The 20,767-nt window shown below is 42.8% G+C and overlaps 1 protein-coding gene across 1 annotated transcript; it reads right to left on the bottom strand.

Moving 5' to 3' along the window:
- Window positions 1-356: 356 nt before the first annotated feature.
- Window positions 357-746, bottom strand: LOC309834721 (anaphase-promoting complex subunit 11-like; the record flags this gene model as incomplete). Its single annotated transcript, XM_082673739.1, has 1 exon — window positions 357-746. One exon carries the CDS (start codon window positions 744-746, stop codon window positions 492-494), a length of 255 nt encoding a protein of 84 aa, XP_082529865.1. The 3' UTR covers window positions 357-491.
- Between the last annotated feature and the right edge of the window lie 20,021 nt (window positions 747-20,767).

Here is a 20,767-nt window from a genome sequence, read left to right as displayed (position 1 = left end):
GCGAGTGGGGCCTACTCTTCGTTGTGGTGCACGGGCTTCTCATTGTGGTGGCTTCTCTTGTTGCGGAGCACGGGCTCTAGGTTCATGGGCTTCAGTAGTTGTAGCTCTTGGGCTCTAGAGCGCAGGCTCAGTACTTGTGGCGCGGGGGCTTAGTTGATCCATGGCATGTGGGATCTTCCTCGACCAGGGCTCAAACCCATGTCCCCTGCATTGGCAGGCGGATTCTTAACCATTGCACCACCAGGAAAATCCCTCACAGGTCTTTGTTTTTGTTTTTTGGTTTTTTTGCCAGGCTCATGTGGTTTAATGAGTTTTACTTATTGGATAAAAGTGTCAATGTTGTGATGGGAAAAAAAACAAACGCAGCTCCAGTCCTCGTTTCAACCCTGTCACAGCCCAAAGGGGACTGGCCCAGTGGAGACCATGGCCACCCAGAGCCACTGTGGGGGTGGGGCCGTCTCAGGGCAAGGGGAGAGTAGGGCAGTGCAGCCTCACTCCTTGAACTTCCACTCCTGGCGGCACATGGGGCAGTGCTGCTGCACCTGCTGCACGTTGAGCCACTTGAGGATGCAGTGCATGTGGAAGCAGTGCGAGCACTGGCCCCACGCCAGCGGGCAGTCTTCACCTGGCACCTTGCAGTCCAGGCAACAGCCATTGAAGGCCATCCGGCAGATGCCGCAGTTCTCGTCGTTGGCCACCCAGAGCCAAGTGACCACGGCGTCCCAGCACTTGATCTTCACCTTCATGGTGCGGGAAGCCCCTGCCGACCTAATCGCGCGCTGCCCCACCCGCCTTCAGTTGGCAGCGCCGGCGCCGCGCGGGAAGGTATGTCAGGTCTTTTTTAATTTACAAAATTTTTAGTTTTTAAGGAAGTTTCTGGCGAAGATAAAATCAAGCAAAATCTGCTCTTCATAGCCTACCCTCCCCAAATTTGGGGCCCAAACATACGTATGCAGATATGCATAGAATAAGTAAACACCTTGGAATTATTATACCTTGATAAAGAGCATAAAGAATTAAAGAACCTGCTCTAGACAGTGAACGTTTAGCATTTTCTGTTGTACTGTAAAGGGGGTGAAAACTATTAGAGGAACAATTTAAGCTCTGAAGCTCGGAGCTGCAAGTGTGGATATCCAGTGGCACTCACCCAGGGTAATCGTTGAAAAGATTCTGGGAAGAAACTGAGAACCTTACAAAATAGCCATAGTAATAACACCTTCCCTTTATGTATTGAAGATAGTATTATCTGTTAGAAAATAGAAACTTCTCCTTGGAGTTAGATTACTATGATGTTCACATACAAAAACTAGATTGGAACATTCATTTTCATACAAGGAAAAATGTTTTTCAGACATTTATTAAAGTGATATTTATATTTATTATTAAAGTGATATTTTTCCTGATCTATCACAGGCCGAAAACCTCCAGTGTACAGAGCTTGCTAGCATGGATTAAATTTCTGTGATAATTATCCTGGAAATCATATTAGCAAGGACCAAAAATCGATAGGGCAACTGTGTGCAATTTTCCTCAAGACATCCCTCATGGCGCAGTGCCAAAGAATCTGCCTGCCAATGCAGGGGACACAGATTCGAGCCCTGGTCCAGGAAGATCCCACATGCCACAGAGCAACTAAGCCCATGCGCCACAACTACTGAGCCTGCACTGTAGAGCCCACGAGCCACAACTACTGAACCCGTGTGTCTCAACTACTGAAGTCCACATGCCTAGAGCCCGTGCTCTGCAAAAAGAGAAGCCACCACAATGAGAAGCCTGCACACCACAACAAAGAGTAACCCCCACTCACTGCAACTAGAGGAAGCCCACGCGCAGCAACGAAGACCCAACGCAGCCAAAAATAAATAAATAAAATAAATAAATTTACTAAAAAAAAAAAAAAAAAGACAGTCGGTGTCCATTCTACTCACTCAAATGACAAACAAACCTGGGTTTGAACACTGAAGGGCAGAAATGCCTCTTCAACACCAGAGTTCTGGAAAATTCTCATACCTTTTTTGTAACATTCCAGGAATTGGCTAAGTGGCAATGTGGGTTATGAGACTGCAATGATACCATTGGAATTCAATGAATAACTTTATAAAAAAAGCCTCACATACTTTCTTTTTCTTAAACAGCTTTATTGAGACATAATTTACAAATTATATAATTCACCCATTTAAAGTGTACAATTCAATGGGTTTTAGTATATACTCACTGAGTTGTGCAACTATCATCACAATCAATTTTAGAATATTTTCATCACATTCCCCCAAACCCATACCCATTAGCAGTCACTTCCCACTTCCCCCCAACCTCTCCCAGCCCCTGGCAACCACTGATCTGATTTCTGTCTCTATGGATTTGCCTGCTCTGTGCATTTTATATCAATGAGATCATATGAGATATGGGAACTTTTTTTTCTTGAGGGAAGGGGTAGGGAAAGAGCAATGGTCTGCTTTTCTATTATTGTAAATTTATTGTCATATAATATTTATAATCCTTCTGTCCCTAAATATTGTCTTCCTAATTTCCATCCCAGCTGGTAATGGAAAAGAGGATGGTTCCTGACTGGTTATGGCATGGTGTTCTGCTGCACAAAGTGCGTGCTCCACTTGGACACTGCAGGAAGTGGAGGGTGTGGCAGACGCCTCTGCTCTAGTCCCCAGTTCTGCCTGTGGGTCCCCAGCCTCCTACATCACCTAACCAGGTAATAGGAGAAGCCAGATGTGTAAGGATAAGCTGGACGTCTGTGAGAAAGACTTGAGAGTCAAACACCAGAGAAATTAGTTCAAACATCAAGTAGAAGGGACAACAGCAAGAATGGAGAGGTGACGCAGCGTCTAGTGTTTAGACAGAAATCAGATCAGATTAACAGCAGGTAAAAAACAAGCAATCAGTGTCCACAGCGTTTTCCCAGGCGCTCTGACAGCCTTAGTCTAGAACACAGCTATTCCACTGGGAAACACTGAAGGGCCAATGGTCCCTTATCATTGAGTTAAGTCTTTGTGTTCCGGGAGAATGGACAGGCATCCTTGGTTGCCTTCAAAATAGTCATTTTCCCCATCCCACCTCCACAACCCACATCCCCGCCTCCATTCCGGCTACGTATAGGTCTGCCAATGCCAGATACTATATTCCCATTCCTCCTTCCAGGGAGAGTCAAGCATGAGATCCAAACGTGGGAGACTGCTGGAAGACTTCTCAGAATAGATTTCCTACCTAATAAAAAACAGATTCATGAAAAAAAAAATACCAGTGGCAAATTTGGCAAGACATTGTCTTCATTTAATCCCTGGAAGTGTAATAACCACCTTGAGACCATGAAGGGGTAAGTCAGAGGATGGCAACTTGGGAATACAGAATCCATCAAGATCTTGATGGCAATGTTGTACTTCTTTGTTCTTCTATTTTTTTTTAAGTAAAAGTATAATTTATTTATTTTTATTTGTCATTTTTATTTTTAACATCTTTATTGGAGTATAATTGCTTTACAAAGGTGTGTTAGTTTCTGCTTTATAACAAAGTGAATTGCTGTACTTCTGATGTAAGTAATCCCATGGTGCCTTTCTCAGCTTTTTGTTATGTGAGTTTATCAACATTTAGTTGGGCTTTCTGATATTTTTTATTTTGCTTTTATTTTTTTAACATCTTTATCGGAGTATAATTGCTTTAAAACAAAGCGAATCAGCTATACATATACATATACATATATCACAATATCTCTTCACTTTTGCATCTGCCTCCCTCCCACACTCCCTATCCCACCCCTCTAGGTGGTCACAAAGCACCGAGCTAATCTCCCTGTGCTTTGCGGCTGCTTCCCACTAGCTATCTATTTTACGTTTGGTAGTGTATATATGTCCATGCCAGTCTCTCACTTTGTCCCAGCTTACACTTCCCCCTCCCCGTGTCCTCAAGTCCATTCTCTAGTAGGTCTGCGTCTTTATTCCCGTCTTGCCCCCAGGTTCTTCATGAACACTTTTTTTTTTTTTTTTTTTTAGATTCCATATATATATGTGTTAGCATACGGTATTTATTTTCTCTTTCTGACTTACTTCACTCTGTATGACACTCTAGATCCATTCACCTCACTACAAATAACTCAATTTCGTTTGTTCTTATGGCGGAGTAATATTCTATTGTATATATGTGCCACATCTTCTTTATCCATTCATCTGTCGATGGACACTTAGGTTGTTTCCATATCCTGGCATTGTAATTAGAGCTGCAATGAACATTGTGGTACATGATTCTTTGAATTACGGTTTTCTCAGGGTATGCGCCAATACTGGAATTGCTGGGTCATATGGTAGTTCTATTTGTAGTTTTTTAAGGAACCTCCATACTGTTCTCCATAGTGGCTGTATCAATTTACATTCTCACCAACAGTGAAAGAAGGTTCCCTTTTCTCCACACCCTCTCCAGTATTTATTGTTTCTAGATTTTTTGATGATGGACATTCTGACGGGTGTGAGATGATACCTCACTGTAGTTGCGATTTGCATTTCTCTAATGATTAATGATGTTGAGCATTCTTTCATGTGTTCGTTGCCAATCTGTATATCTTCTTTGGAGAAATGTCTATTTAGGTCTATGCCCATTTTTGGATTGGGTTGTTTGTTTTTTGATATTGAACTGCATGAGTTGCTTGTAAATTTAGGAGACTAAGCCTTTGTCAGTTGATTCATATGCAAATATTTTCTCTCATTCTGAGGGTTGTCTTTTGGTCTTATTTATGGTTTCCTTTGCTGTGCAAAAGCTTTGAAGTTTATGTCCCACTTATTTTTCTTTTTATTTCCATTTCACTAGGAGGTGGGTCAAAAAGGGTCTTGCTGTGATTTATGTCATGGAGTGTTCTGCCTATGTTTTCTTCTAAGAGATTGATGGTGTCTGGCCTTACATTTAGGTCTTTAATCCGTTTTGAGTTTATTTTTGTGTATGCTGTTAGGAAGTATTCTAATTTCATTGTTTTACATGTAGCTGTCCAGTTTTCCCAGCACCATTTATTGGAGAGGCTGTCTTTCCTCCACTGTATATTCTTGCCTACTTTATCAAAGATAAGGTGACCATATGTGCGTGGGTTTATCACTGGGCTTTCTATCCTGTTCCATTGCTCTATATTTCTGTTTCTGTGCCAGTACCATACTGTCTTGATTACTGTAGCTTTGTAGTATAGTCTGAAGTCAGGGAGCCTGATTCCTCCAGCTCCATTTTTCTTTCTCAAGATTGTTTTGGCTATTCGGGTTCTTCTGTGTTTCCATACATATTGTGAAATTTTTTGTTCCAGTTCTGTGAAAAATGCCCGTGGTGGTTTGATAGGGATTGCATTGAATATGTAGATTGCTTTGGGTAGTATAGTCATTTTCACAATGTTGATTCTTCTAATCCAAGAACATGGTATATCCATCTATTTGTATCATCTTTAATTTCTTTCATCAGTGTCATAATTTTCTGCATACAGGTCTTTGTCTCCTTAGGTAGGTTTATTCCTAGGTATTCTATTATTTTTGTTGCAAAGGTAAATGGGAGAGTTTTCTTAATTTCAATTTCAGATTTTCCATCATTAGTGTATAGGAATGCAAGAGATTTCTATGCATAAATTTTGTATCCTGCTACTTTACAAAATTCATTGTTTAGCTCTAGTAGTTTTCTGGTAGCATCTTTAGGATTCTCTATGTATAGTATCATGTCATCTGCAAGCAGGGACAGCTTTACTTCTTCTTTTCCGATTTGGATTCCTTTTATTTCTTTTCCTTCTCTTTTTGCTGTGGCTAAAACTTCCCAAACAATGTTGAATAATAGTGGTGAGAGTGGACAACCTTGTCTTGCTCCTGATCTTAGTGGAAATGGTTTCAGTTTTTCACCATTGAGGACGATGTTGGCTGTGGGTTTGTCATATATGGCCTTTATTATGTCAAGGTAAGTTCCCTCTGTGCCTACTTTCTGGAGGGTTTTTAGCATAAATTGGTGTTGAATTTTATTGAAAGCTTTCTCTGCATCTATTGAAATGATCATATGGTTTTTCTCCTTCAATTTGTTAATATGGTGTATCACATTGATTGATTTGCATATATTGAAGAATCCTAGCATTCCTGAGATAAACCCCACTTGATCATGGTGTATGATCCTTTTAATGTGCTGTTGGATTCTGTTTGCTAGTATTTTGTTGCGGATTTTTGCATCTATATTCATCAGTGATATTGGCCTGTAGTATTCTTTCTTTGTGACATCTTTGTCTGGTTTTTGTATCAGGGTGATGGTGGCTTCGTAGAATTAGTTTGGGAGTGTTCCTCCCTCTGCTATATCTTGGAACAGTTTGAGAAGGATTAAACTGAGAAGGTATTAACTCATCTCTAAATGTTTGATAGAATTCGCCTGTGAAGTCATCTGGTCCTGGGCTTTTGTTTATTAAGAGACTTTTAATCACAGTTTCAATTTCAGTGATTGTGATTTGTCTATTCATATTTTCTATTTCTTCCTGGTTCAATCTCGGAAGGTTGTGCATTTCTGAGAATTTGTCCATTTCTTCCAGGTTTTCCATTTTATTGGCGTGTAGTTGCTTGTAGTAATCTCTCATGATCCTTTGTATTTCTGCAGTGTCAGTTGTTACTTCTCCTTTTTCATTTCTAATTCTATTGATTTGAGTTTTCTCCCATCTTTACTTGATGTGTCTGGATAATGGTTTATTAATTTTGTTTATCTTCTCAAAAAACCAGCTTTTAGTGTTATTGATCTTTGCTTTTGTTTCCTTCATTTCTTTTTCATTTATTTCTGATCTGATCTATATGATTTCTTTCTTTCTGCTAACTTTGACGTTTCTTTGTTCTTCTTTCTCTAATTGTGTTAGGTGTAATGTTAGGTTATTTGAGATGTTTCTTGTAACTTAAGGTAGGATTGTATTGCTATAAACTCCCCTCATAGAACTGCTTTTCCTGCATCCCATAGGTTTTGGGTCGTCATGTTTTCATTGTCATTTGTTTCTAGATATTTTTTAATTTGCTGTTTGATTTCTTCAGTGATCTCTTGCTTATTAAGTCGTGTATTGTTTCGTCTCCATGTGTGTGCAATTTTTTAGAGATATTTTCCTGTAATTGATATCTAATCTCATAGCGTTGTGGGCAGAAAAGATACTTGATACGATTTCACTTTTCTTAAATTCACCAAGGTTTGATTTGTGATCCAAGATATGATCTAGCCTGGAGAATGTTTCATGAGCACTTGGGAAGAATGTGCATTCTATTGTTTTTGGATGGACTGTCCTATAAATATCAGGTCCCCTACTCTGATTGTGTTACTGTCGATTTCCCATTCTATGGCTGTTAGTATTTGCCTTATGTATTGAGTTGCTCCTATGTTGGGTGCATACATATTTACAATTGTTATATCTTCTTCTTGGGTTGATCCGTTGGTCATTATGTAGTGTCCTTCTTTGTCTCTTATAATAGTCTTTACTTTAAAGTCTATTTTGTCTGATATGAGAGTTGCTACTCCAGCTTTCTTCTGATTTCCATTTGCTTGGAATATCTTTTTCCAACCTCTCACTTTCAGTCTGGATGTGTCCCTAGGTCTGCAGTGTGTCTCTTGTAAACAGCATATATAAGGGTCTTGTTTTTGTATCCATTCATCCAATCTATGCTTTTTGGTTGGGGCATTTAATCTATTTACATTTAAGGTAATTATCGATATGTATGTTCCTATTCCCATTTTCTTAATTGTTTTGGGTTTGTTATTGTAGGTCTTTTCCTACTCTTGTGTTTCTTGCCTAGAGAAGTTCCTTTAGCATTTGTTGTAAAGCTGCTTTGGTGGTGCTGAATTCTCTCAGCTTCTGCTTGTCTGTAAAGGTTTTAATTTCTCCATCATATGTGAATGAGATCCTTGCTGGATAGAGTAATCTTGGTTGTAGGTTTTTCCCTTTTGTCACTCTAAATATGTCCTGCCACTCCCTTCAGCAGAGTTTCTGCTGAAAGATCAGCTGTTAACCTTATGGGGATTTCCTTGTATATTATTTGTTGTTTTTCCCTTGCTGCTTTTAATATTTTTTCTTTGCATTTAATTTTGATAGTTTGATTAATATGTGTCTTGACATTTTTCTCCTTGTATTTATCCTGTATGGGACTCTCTGTGCTTACTGGACTTTTTTTTTTTAAGTCTCAATCTTTTATTTTCTAATTCTAACAAAAATATATCCTGTTAAATTCTTCTTTTTTCCCAAAACAAGTCTAGTGAAAAGCAGTACATGGTGATTGCAATATTTGCAAAGGCTGTGTTTCACAGAACATCAGCAAGAGAAAAGTTTATGGGAAGATATTATTGAAGCATTCTTTTTTTTTAACATCTTTATTGGGGTAAAATTGCTTTACAATGGTGTGTTAGTTTCTGCTTTATAACAAAGTGAATCAGTTATACATATACATATGTTCCTATATCTCTTCCCTCTTGTATCTCCCTCCCTCCCACCCTGCTTACTGGACTTGATTAGGGAAGTTTTCCACTATAATTTCTTCAAATATTTTCTCAGTCCCTTTCTTTTTCTCTTCTTCTTCTAGGACCTCAATAATTCGAATGTTGGTGACTTTAATGTTGTCCCAGTGGTCTCCGAGACTGTCCTCAATTCTTTTCATTCTTTTTTCTGTATTCTGCTCTGCAGTAGTTATTTCCACTCTTTTGTCTTCCAGGTCACTTACCCGTTCTTCTGTCTCAGTTATTCTGCTACTGATCCTCTCTAGAGAATGTTTAATTTCAGTTATTGTGTTGTTAATCATTGTTTGTTTTCTCTTTGGTTCTTTTATGTCCTTGTTAAATGTTTCTTATATTTTCTCCATACTATTTCCAAGATTTTAGATCATCTTTACTATCATTATTCTGAATTCTTTTTCAGGTAGACTGCCTATATCCTCTTCATATGTTATGTCTGATGGGTTTTTACCTTGCTCCTTCATCTGCTGTGTGTTTCTCTTTCTTCTAACTTTGCTTATTTTACTGTGTTGGGGGTCTCCTTTTCACAGGCTGCAGGGTCATAGTTCCCATTGTTTTTGGTGTCTGTCCACAGTGGCTAAGGTTGGTTCTGTGGGTTGTGTAGGCTTCCTGGTGGAGGGGACTAATGCCTGAGTTCTGTTGGATGAGGATGGATCTTGTCTTTCTGGTGGGCAGGTCCACGTCTGATGGTGTGTTTTGGGGTGTCTGTGACCTTATTATGATTTTAGGCAGCCTCTCTGCTAACGGCTTGGGTTGTGTTCCTGTCTTGCTAGTTGTTTGGCATAGGGTGTCCAGCACTGTAACTTGCTGGTTGTTGAGTGGAGCTGGATCTTAACATTGAGATGGAGATCTCTGGAAGATTTTCGTCATTTGATATTACATGGAGCTGGGAGGTCTCTTGTGGACCAGTGTCCTGAACTTGGCTCTCCCACCTCAGAGGCACAGCCCTGACACCTGGCTGGAGCACCAAGAGCCTGTTATCCACACAGCTCAGAATAAAAGGGAGAAAAAAAGAAAGAAAGAAAGGAAAATATAAAACAAAATAAAATGAAATAACATAAAGTAAAATAAAATAAAGTTATTAAAATAAGAATAATTTTTTAAAAATTTAAATGTAATAAAAATAAAGAAAGAAGAGTGCAACTAGACCAAAAAACAAGTCCACAAATTATAACAAGTGCTAAAAACTATACTAAAAAAAAAGAGAGAAAAAAAAGGACAGACAGAACCCTAGGACAAATGGTAAAAGCAAAGCTATACAGACAAAATCACACACAGAAGCATAGACATACACATGCACAAAAAGAGAAAAAGGTGGGGGGGGGGAATATATATATATCGTTGCTCCCAAAGTCCACCTCCTCAATTTGGGATGATTTGTTGTCTGTTCAGGTATTCCACAGATGCAGGGTACATCAAGTTGATTGTGGAGATTTAATCCACTGCTCCTGAGGCTGCTCGGAAAGATTTCCCTTTCTCTTCTTTGTTCGCACAGCTCCCCGGGCTCAACTTTGGATTTGGTCCCGCCTCTTCATGTAGGTCCCCTGAAGGCGTCAGGACAGGGTTAAAGGAGCAGCAGCTTCGGGGGCTCTGGCTCATTCAGGCCGCGGGAGGGAAGTGTATGGGGTGCGGGGCGAGCCTGCAGCTGCAGCGCCCAGCTTGACGTTGATGTTGCAACAGCCTGAGGCGCGCCGTGTGTTCTCCCGGGGAAGTTGTCCCTGGATCCCGGGACCCTGGCAGTGGCAGGCTGCACAGGCTCCCTGGGAGGGGAGGTGTGGATAGTGACCTGTGCTTGCACACAGGCTTCTTGGTGGCGGCAGCAGCAGCCTTAGCGTCTCATGGCCGTCTCTGGGGTCCGCGCTGTTAGCGGCGGCTCGCGCCCGTCTCTGGATCTCCTTTAAGCAGCGTTCTTAATCTCCTCTCCTCGTGCACCAGGAAACAAAGAGGGAAGAAAAAGTCTCTTGCCTCTTCGGCAGGTCCAGACTTTTCCCCGGACTCTCTTCCGGCTAGCTGTGGCGGACTAACCCCCTGCAGGCTGTGTTCACGCCGCCAACCCCAGTCCTCTCTCTGCGCTCCGACCAAAGCCCGAGCCTCAGCTCCCAGCCCCGCCCGCCCTGGCAGGTGAGCAGACAAGCCTCTCGGGCTGGTGAGTGCCGGTAGGCCCTGATCCTCTGTGCGGGAATCTCTCCACTTTGCCCTCCGCACCCCTGTGGCTGCGCTCTCCTCCGCGGCTCTGAAGCTCCCCTCAGTCTCCGCCCACGAAGGGGCTTCCTACTGTGTGGAAACCTTTCTTCCTTCACGGCTCCCTCCCACTGCTGCAGGTCCCGTCCCTATTCTTTTGTCTCTGTTTTTGCTTATTTCTTTTGCCCTATCCAGGTACGTGGGGAGTTCCTTGCCTTTTGGGAGGTCTGAGGTCTTCTGCCAGTGTTCAGTAGGTGTTCTGTAGGGGTTGTTCCAAATGTAGATGTATTTTGAAGTATTTGTAGGGAGGAAGGTGATCTCCACGTCTTAGTCTTCCACCATCTTGAATGCCCTCCCTCTGGGCTTCCTGATATTTTTTATAGGAAGTACCCTAGAATGATATACAATAATGAGTATATTACTTTCAGAGGATCATTGGTTATAATCTTGTTTACAAGACAAGTATGCAGTTGTACTTCCTTTGTGATTTTTCCTTTGATTTCTCCTTGGAAAAATCCTCCCAGTGGATGCCATACTTGGTCAGTATTCCAACAACTTGGGTGTCTTTGTGGACTAGGAGATCCTAAGAACCAATGGGAGAATGTATAGTGTTACATGGCAGTGAAGACCCCCCAGAAACAGTGGGATCATGGAAACACCAAGTTCAATGCCATAAATCAGCAGTATGTGGTGGAGTATATCAGCCTCTTGAAGTTGGGGTGGGTGTGAGAACAGGTGGGGAGGCTGAGTTTCTTTGTGATGTGCGTCCTAAACATCAGGTTTCCACAGGTAATGCTTCAGGTCAAATTATATCTGGGCCAACTGACCAGGGCCTTGTCAACAACAACATTTCAATTTTCCATGATATACCTCTGTAAAGATTTTTAAGGCAATTCTTGGCTGGAAACCAAAACATATCATTTTTTTCTTTTTTTAAAATTAATTTTTATTGGAGTATAGTTGATTTACAATGTTGGGTTAGTTTCAGGTGTACAGCAATGTGAATCAGATATATATATATATATATATATATATATATATATATATATATATATATCCAGTCTTTTTTAGATTCTTTTCCCATTTAGGTCATTACAGGTATTGAGTAGAGTTCCCTGTGCTATACAGTATATATACAATGGAATATTACTCAGCCATGAAAAAGAGTGAAATAATGCTACTTGCAGAACATATCATTTTCATTAAGGTTTTAGATTTAGCAAAGGTCAAAAGTAGGGCCCAAATTCCCCAAGATCAACACACTGTGACACTGCCCAGAAGCAGTTCTGATAGCTCTTGAACCAAAAATTTATGTTCCTTTTTAAGTTGAAATGATACAGTGCTGCCTGGTGGTGCTACCCCTTCTGGAAAGTGACAGGCTCTTATGCCAAGCAACTCTGCTCTACCGCATCTTAATCCCCATCCCCACATTAGGGAAAGTCAAGAACCAGAAAGTGTGTGCACACTCCCTTCAAGCAAGTACCTCCATCTTCAAGCAAGAGTGTGTTCTGCAAAAGTCTCTTTGGACCACCCCAGCTCAATGTAGGGCTCCCCTGCCTGTGCCCCAAACAAACTTCTGTGCTGTCAGTGGTTGGATCCAGCTCTGCCTCTGCAAAACCAGTGAGACAACGGAAACACCACGCTTTGAGGCTTCCACATAAATCATGGACTCTGTGTGTTTATTTTTTAAAATGCACATACAAGCAACATGAAACAAAAAACTAGACATGGGTGGTTTGCTGGATTTCTTGTGAACTTTTGGTTGTAGAGAATAGGAATGAAATTGAGGCCTTACAGCATCTACGAACAGCAGTCACAACACTCCACCCAATTATATAATAGGTCGAACAACACATTAGACTGCAGATATTAGGAATTTGTATTCTTTACTCTGTGCCATACGTCCCAAGGTCAGGGACTGGTACATCACAACAGACTTATCCCTGTTGTCAAGGACATGTAGAAGGGTTCCTGAACCAGCAACTTAGAGAGGAATGTCCAGTCCCCCTATCTTGTAGGTCAAGCTAGCTGGACCAAAGTGCTCAGCTAGCAGTGGTGCTTGCCTCAAACTTTCAGAGGAGGGGTTTCCTATCAGAGTTAATCTGGAGTGGAAGAAGTTACCTGGAAGTGGAAGAAAGCCAGATCCTGAGGTCAAAGAGGCAAATAACACAGTTCCGGGGAGTGCTATTGGGGCAGGCTGGGTAGATAAATAGCCAGATTACCACAAGGCAAGTTGCTATGTGCTGTAACAGAAGATCCAGGAGGAGAAAGTGAGGAACACTGGAGAGGATGGAAGTGGGCTGATTCAAGAAGTCTTCACTTAAGAAGTGATATTGGAATACTACTCAGCCATAAAAAAGAATGAAATAACGCCATTTGCAGCAACACGGATGGACCTAGACATGATCATACTAAGTGAAGTCAGTAAGATAGAGAAAGACAAATATATGATATCATGTACACAAGGAATATAAAAAAATGATGCAAGTGAAACTTATTTACAAAACAGAAATAGACTGACAGACATAGAAAACAAACTTATGCTTACCAAAGGGGAAAGGGGGGGAGGCATAAATTAGGAGTTTGGGGTTAACAGATACAAACTACTATATGTAAAATCGATAGCCATCTGCACCCCCGGCCTGGGCCTCGACTTGGACCTGAATGGGGCAGTGCCAGAGAAGGCCAGTTGCCTCCCAGCGCTGCTTGCTCGAGGTTCTGCAAACACAGTGGGATGTGCCTTGGTCCAAAGAATCAAACATGTATATGGATCCCGAGACACAAAGGCCTGAAGGAGACCCACTTCACCAAGAACATGAGGCAGTAGGACACCAAGCACAGCAGGATTGTGCTGATCGGCGCCCAGCGGTCCCTGTGTGCAGCCTTCTCGGTCCAGACCTGTGGAGAAGGCCTGCAGGCCAGTGGCCTGAGGGTGTACAGCCAGAAGCAGAGGATCCATCCGGCGGTGTGTGTTCATGTCTTCCGAGATCGTCTTCCTGTTGGAAGGCGTTGAGTTGGGGGCAGATGGCAAGGTCGCATCTTATGCCAAGTTCCTGTACTCACCAACACCCTGGTCAAGCTCAAGCCGGACCGCTCGGCCCAGCGGCCCCGCCCTCTGCTGGGGTCCAGATGTAACCCTGTCCCGCCCAGGGCGGCGCCGGCGGGCTCGGGACCTTCAGGATGACTGGATTGCTGGCTAAACAATACTGTGGAGAAACCGTGTTTACTGTCGTGTAGGATTTGGTTCTTTGGGTCTTTCTTTGTTTCCTAAGGCAACAGAAACTGGTTAAACAGCGGAGTCTGCTGAAGTTGTGACTTGAACCACACTTGACCCTCCAGCAGGGAGGAGACTGACCACTTCACAGCCCTGCCTCCCCGCAAGGGTGAGGCAGCATTCTTTCTCCCGGCAGGAAGTGAGAGCCGCCTGAGCTGGACCACCGCCACACTAAGCAGACCCCAGGGCTGGTCGTTGTCCTTCTGGGCAGGTCTGTGCCCAGCATGCCAGCTTCCCCACGCACATGTGGCCCAGTTCCTCTGCTTGCTGCCCCACCGGAAACACTGAAGTCCGCGGGCTGGAGCTTCTCCTTCACGGGTCAGCTGCTCTCAAAAAGGACCAGGTTGGCTGGGCCATTAAGCGGCTTCCATACTGCTGTCCCATGAACTGTCACTAGAGGGGCTCCAGGACAGCCCCACCCTGCATCCTACCCGTGTGCACTGGTGCTTTTGCAGAAAGGAAACACCAGCCCTCGTCAGCGTGCTCAACCACCAGCAACTCGGGGAGACCCCAGCAGGGGAGCAGGATGGCCGCTCCCACCCTGCTGGCTGCTGTTCCTTCTTCCTCAGTCACTCACTTGGGCTAAGGGATGGGAGGACTGCAGGATGGAGCGCAAAGCCCAAGTCTGTACCCGGCCTTATTTATTGAGGAGTGCCTCTGCCCTGTCCTCCCCAACACGACCCCCAAAGCCCACGTGCACCAACGGGGGATTGAAAGATGAAGCTGCTAGACCCTGATAGCTCTTCTGGAAAGTGACCTGTCCTGCCACTACAGCGTCTCAAGGACACTCCTGTTGCAGGCACTGCAAGGGACCAACTTCCAAAATGTACGTCCTGGTTTACAGTTAGCCTTTAGGAACACATCTTCCTGGGAATTTCTATACAGATGTTAGAATGGCTGATACAGTAACTTAAGTTCGTGTGTTTATTAGTGAGAATTAGTCATTCAACAAACCCGTCTGTAACCTTCCCTTAGTGCAATGTGTCCTTTCTTTTTCTTAACATCTTTATTGGAGTATAATTGCTTTACAATGGTGTGTTAGTTTCTGGTGTATAAAAAAGTGAATCAGCGGGCTTCCCTGGTGGCGCAGTGGTTGAGAATCTGCCTGCCGATGAAGGAGACATGGGTTCGTGCCCCAGTCTGGGAAGATCCCACATGCCGTGGAGCGGCTGGGCCCGTGAGCCATGGCCGCTGAGCCTGCGCGTCCGGAGCTTGTGCTCCGCAACGGGAGAGGCCACAGCAGTGAGAGGCCCATGTACCGCAAAAAAAAAAAAAAAAAAAAAATCAGCTATACATATACATATATCCCCATATCTCTCTATGTGTCCTTTTTAATAACGTCAAGAGCTGCCACTGTGTGGTACTCAAGTGAAACCAGTATTTATGGCACTAAACTTCAGCCTGAACTGTCAACCCCTAGAACCAGCCCAGACGTCTGTGTCCAAGGGCCTGGGGCCACTCCCTCATCACCTGTGAGGCCCTGTGGACTTAAACGTGAGCTATGTTGCTATCTGACCTCACTGTCTAGTTATGCATCATGGATCTCTTTGCAAAAAGTAATGTATTTGTGGTTTAAGTAAAATTTAGTTTTGCAAAAAATAAAATAAAATCTATAAACAACAAGACCTACCATATAGCACAGAGAACTGTATTCAATAGCTTGTAATAACCTATAATGGAAAAGAATATGAAAAACAATATATATGTTTGTATATGTAAATATATATATGTATACTGAATCACTTTGCTATACACCTGAAACACTGTAAATCAACTATACTTCAATTTTTTAAAAAAGTATTAGAACTGATAGGAAAGTATGTAGAAAGTTGCCCTGGAGAATAGGGATATTATAGAGAAAGCCGTTTGGGCAAGGTAAATCAGTAGCATGTGTACAATAATGAATAACAGCATGTACACATTGTATTTAGGGCACAATGAGTATTTTAGATAGAGAATAATGTACTTTATATTCAGGGAAAGGGAGTAGTTGGAATGGAAACAATGGGAGCAGAGAAAGGTAAATGGAGAAAGATGAGATGATAAGAAAGATGAAATGAAAGGACCATCCCTTGTAAAGAGTCTGGCAGCTCAGGAAGATGGCCTTGGAACTACTGAAGTTTCTAATCTGGTGATGCAACTAGAACCCATCCACAGCAAGCTTCTCTAATTCACATGCCTGCAGGGCCAGGCTCTTCATGTAAAGGATGAAGAAGCCATGTGAAGGCGGGGATGAACTACACCATCTGAACGGGGCTGTGCTCCCTAGCTCCAGGAGATTTTTATCATTTGAGACTATAGGCCAACGTCCTCAACTCGTTAGGAAAATGTTTATTGAAATATACTTGACATATATCATTGTGCAAATTTAAAGTGTACACATCAATTTAATACATTTCATATTGTAGTGTGACTGTCATTGTAGCGATAATTAGCACCTCTATCAGGTTACATAACTATCATTTCCTTTCAGTGGTTGGTATAATTAAGTTCCAGTCTCTTAGCAACTTTGATGACTATAATACTATTGTTGTCTATATTCACTATACTGTACATTAGATCAGTTCTTTAAAAATTTTAAAAGAAGCCAGGGGCTTCCTTGGTGGCGCAGTGGTTGAGAGTCCACCTGCCGATGTAGGGTACACGGGTTCGTGCCCCAGTCCGGGAAGATCCCACATGCTGCGGAGCGGCTGGGCCCGTGAGCCACGGACGCTGAGCCTGCGTGTCCGGAGCCTGTGCTCCGCAACGGGAGAGGCCACAACAGTGAGAGACCCACGTATCGCAAAAAAAAAAAAAAAAAAAAAAAAAAAAAAAAGAGCCAGAAAGCCAGCTACAAAAAATTTCTAATTTTTCAATGTTGACAACTAATTTAAAATCAATGATTTCAACAGTTTGTTGGTCAAAAAAAGCATTTCTAAAGGTACATTTTTCTGGACTTGAGGGCGTCTAGATTTTTACTCAACACTAAGCAATGCTGCAAAGTACATAAATTGCACATGTGTTATCTGTATTCATGGTTTACACACATTGAATTTTTAAATCAGATTTGAAAACCCACAGTACCTAATGAGTCTATTAATGGCAATTAATAGACTGTAGCCTGTCTACATGTAGCCTGTCTCTCAGCTCAGGAGACAGGCTACATGTAAGGACTCTGAGATTAGAAGTCCAGCCCTAGGACTGAAACAGATTTATTCGGTGACCTTGAACAAGGTCATTAACCAGGAGTTCACATTAGCATCTGGGTCTGCTGTGAGAGGAGCTAACCGAAGGGATTTAAAATATTTAGCTCCCTCCCAATGAGTGATTCGAGAATTCATGATACTCTCCTTGTCTGTAAGTTTAAAGTCTGTCTCATTTGGACAGTTCCCATGAATTTTGCCAAAATTATCAGCATACTATGAAACCCCAAAATGAGAGTTATGCACTATCAGCTGAATGCAAACTTTCGCAACAATGTAAAAACAAAAACAAAAACAAAACAACCCCAGATATTCCTTTTACAAATCACACCATATATTTTCCAGGAAAGAATCGTTCTGTTTAAGTCAATTTTTTTTCAGTCCCTTAGGCTCTGCAACTAACTTCCTTATAAAGCACAGTAGAAAAGTGAGAATGTATTCAATATTTTAAGACTCAGAAGCAAATAAGTTGCTGGAAGAAGCTAATATTTACTTCTCTGCTTATCCACTCGTATCTGTGTATGACCCTTGAGTCGAGGCTGTGAAAAGTTCTCATTTACCCTGTTCCTTATTTAGAGAATGCATTCAGTCAAGTATAGTGGACTCTTCTTAACTTTGATGGTAAAGTATATTTAATATTCTTATGCTGTATTTTATAAACCTAGCCGTGTACTGCACAGGTATGCACAATCATTATTTTAACAGGGTCAGTCCAATTAATAAATTTTATATACGCCAAAATTATTGTGTGGTACATGGAACCATACTTTCCCTATTCATCAGTATGAAATTCTCTTTCACTTTGATATGGTTTGGTGTGGGTCTTTAATAACGCCCCCAATCTCATCCAACCTATTAATGGCATTAAAAACTAATGCTCATGTTTCTCATTTGTGAACTTTGTGGGTTTTCTTCAGCATTAAAAATGAGTTGGTCGCCCTTGTGGAACCCCTATAGCTACTTTCTCTAAAGAACATACAGCATCGATCTCACGAAATCACTGTGCACGCTTCACTTTTGTGCATCGTCAGTACCGTGACGTGTTCCCTCCCTCAGCCTCACTGTTCCCCTCTGCCCCTTCCTCTCCAGCCACACATCACCTGCTCCGACAGTTCTGCCCTTGTTTGCTACATTCCTATCCGCTGCCTTTTTTCGGCCTTCCCAGCTTCACGCAGACCTGACTCGTTTGGCATCTGTGTGCATTTCTGGCCCTCCAACCTCCTACACGTGGCTCATGCATGGCTCTGCCCAAGCCCATCCTCTGACTGCAGGCTTTGTCTCCCTCGCCCGCTCCACAAAACCGACCGCTTGTGTTCTATTGCCCTTTATGTTCAGAACGGCCTCCCACGAACATTCATACACCTCCTTACTATGCTGCCCCAGATCATTTCTCCAGAAGGGCTTCCTAGTCTGCAAGCTCCCCTGCTCCTGTGTCTGCAAGTCACACTCTCAGATGTTCCTGCCCTATTTGTAGCTATTCCCTTTTGTCCCTGAAGGATTTTATTTGGAGACTTAATTTTTTTCTGGATACTTTCTTTACAGAAATGATCAGGGAAACTGCAGCAGTATATGTTAAATAAACATGCATAATATTTATTTGTAAGTAAGTTATGCAAACACATGAGCAGGAGTACTCCTATTACTTGATGGTCACATGGACCAGTGAGAGCAGAACCAAATTGCTTCTCACACGGGAGAAACTTACATCTTTGCTGTATGGTATTTTAACAACCACTACTATCAGGAAATTTAAACTTTTAAATAAAAATGCCAGGTCAGGGCTTCCCTGGTGGCGCAGTGGTTGAGAGTCCTACTGCCGATGCAGGGGACACGGGTTCGTGCCCCGGTCCGGGAAGATCCCACATGCCGCGGAGCGGCTGGGCCCGTGAGCCATGGCCGTTGAGCCTGCGCATCCGGAGCCTGTGCTCCGCAGCGGGACAGACCACAACAGACAGAGGCCCGCGTACCACAAATGCCAGGTCAACATTTAGAATATTTGTTAAAATGTTTAATATTTGTTAAATTTTTTTTTAAACATCAACTTTTTTTGTCTTAATATTTATCTCTTTATATAGTTGCACCAGGTCTATTTGCGGCTTGCCAGCTCCTTAGCTGCGGCATGCGGGCTCCTTAGTTGCGGCATGCATGTGGGATCTAGTTCCCTGACAAGGGATCGAACCTGGGCCCCCTGCATTGGGTGTGTGGAGTCATCCACTGAGCCACCAGGGAAGTCCCTGTTAAAATTTAATGTTTGTTAAAAAGGCTTTTTAAAACTGCCTTTGTCATAGATGTAAGAATGCATGATTCTTAGAATCTTCGAGTACTTTCACCGTGTATAGTATATAAGACTTGAATTGAATGAAAATGTGTGCCTTTAAATATCTTTGAAAGAAAACACTATCATTACATCTTTTTCAACTACAGCAGTTTACTAAACCAGCTTTTGGAGGAACCATTTGTCACCCTTTGCTGTAATAAAACTCCATGCAGTTTCCAAAAACTGTAATTCTCTATCTGTCTATATTCCCTTGGACCAGATGTGAACTGATGCAAAAATAATAATAATCAATAGCAATTACAAGCTTTGAACTCACTGCACTAAGGTCGTACGGCAGGCTGCCCAGCCTCTTTTCATATGATAGCTCCCAGTCTCGGAAAAGATTCATGCTAAATAAATAGCTCACTGCCTTGCCCAAAGGCTCACAAAATGCCGTTTGTCCTCAACTAGAAGAGTCATGAAAAGAAAATGTGGGGATTCAGGGTCTTCATTGGTCTCCTCCAAACAATCCATCGAGCACGATTTCCCTTCTTTTGAAACTTCTGTTGCACTTACACTCTGTGTCACTCACTTTCACAGTAAACCATACTGTCTTCTCTTTCTCTGTGTGTTTGTCTTCCTGCCACCGTCTTCTGTGGAAATGCTAGCGGCAGGGACCATGACTCTATTCTCTGCTCATTTCAGCATTGGTTGGAGGGAGAGAGGCAAGCAAACAGGCAAGTACCATCAAATGTGATGTGTGATCCTTGAAGCCAGCAGCGGGGCCATGAGAGCACATTTAGCGGGATTTGAGCTGGTTGTAAAGAGTCCAGGATGAGCTCTGGACTAAGTGACTTCTAAGAAGCAATCTGGAGGTGAGTAGGCCTCAGCCCAGTGAACAAGGGTTGGGGGAGCAGAGGAGTTTTCCCCAGAGTTTAAATTGCATCCCAGAGGTGAGAAAGAGCAGAGCACATTAAAGGACAAGAAATACGTCAGTAGACTTGGAGTTTACAGTCGTGGTGAGGATTGGAGACGGGGAATGAAGTTCTAAAAATAAGCCGAGACCAAGAGACACAGGAGGATATTTGGTCTTGCATCTTCAGTGTAACGGAGGGTTAGGGAAGGTTCTGAGCAAGCGTGTGACTAACTGTGGCTGGACTTCGGGCAGGTCTTTCTGGTGTTGCGGAGAGATGGCGGGAAGGGGGCTGCGGCGGAGATCCAGGTGAGGGCGGGGCTGCGCTGGACCGGGGCAGGGGATGGGGAGGGGCGGTTGCACTCGCTTCCTATTTGCTGGTGGAGTAATTGGGAAAGACTAGGTGGTGATTGTTTGGGAGGCTGTGGGAGGAGGAGGGGCAGGAGGATACCCGTGTTTCCAGTTTAGTCAGCTGCGCGTAGGCT

This window comes from Grampus griseus, assembly GCF_964374135.1.
Source record: "Grampus griseus genome assembly, chromosome: 16".
NCBI lineage: Eukaryota > Metazoa > Chordata > Mammalia > Artiodactyla > Delphinidae > Grampus > Grampus griseus.
Note: the sequence above shows the minus strand (reverse complement) of the source record. Positions and strands in the feature narration are given on the sequence as shown.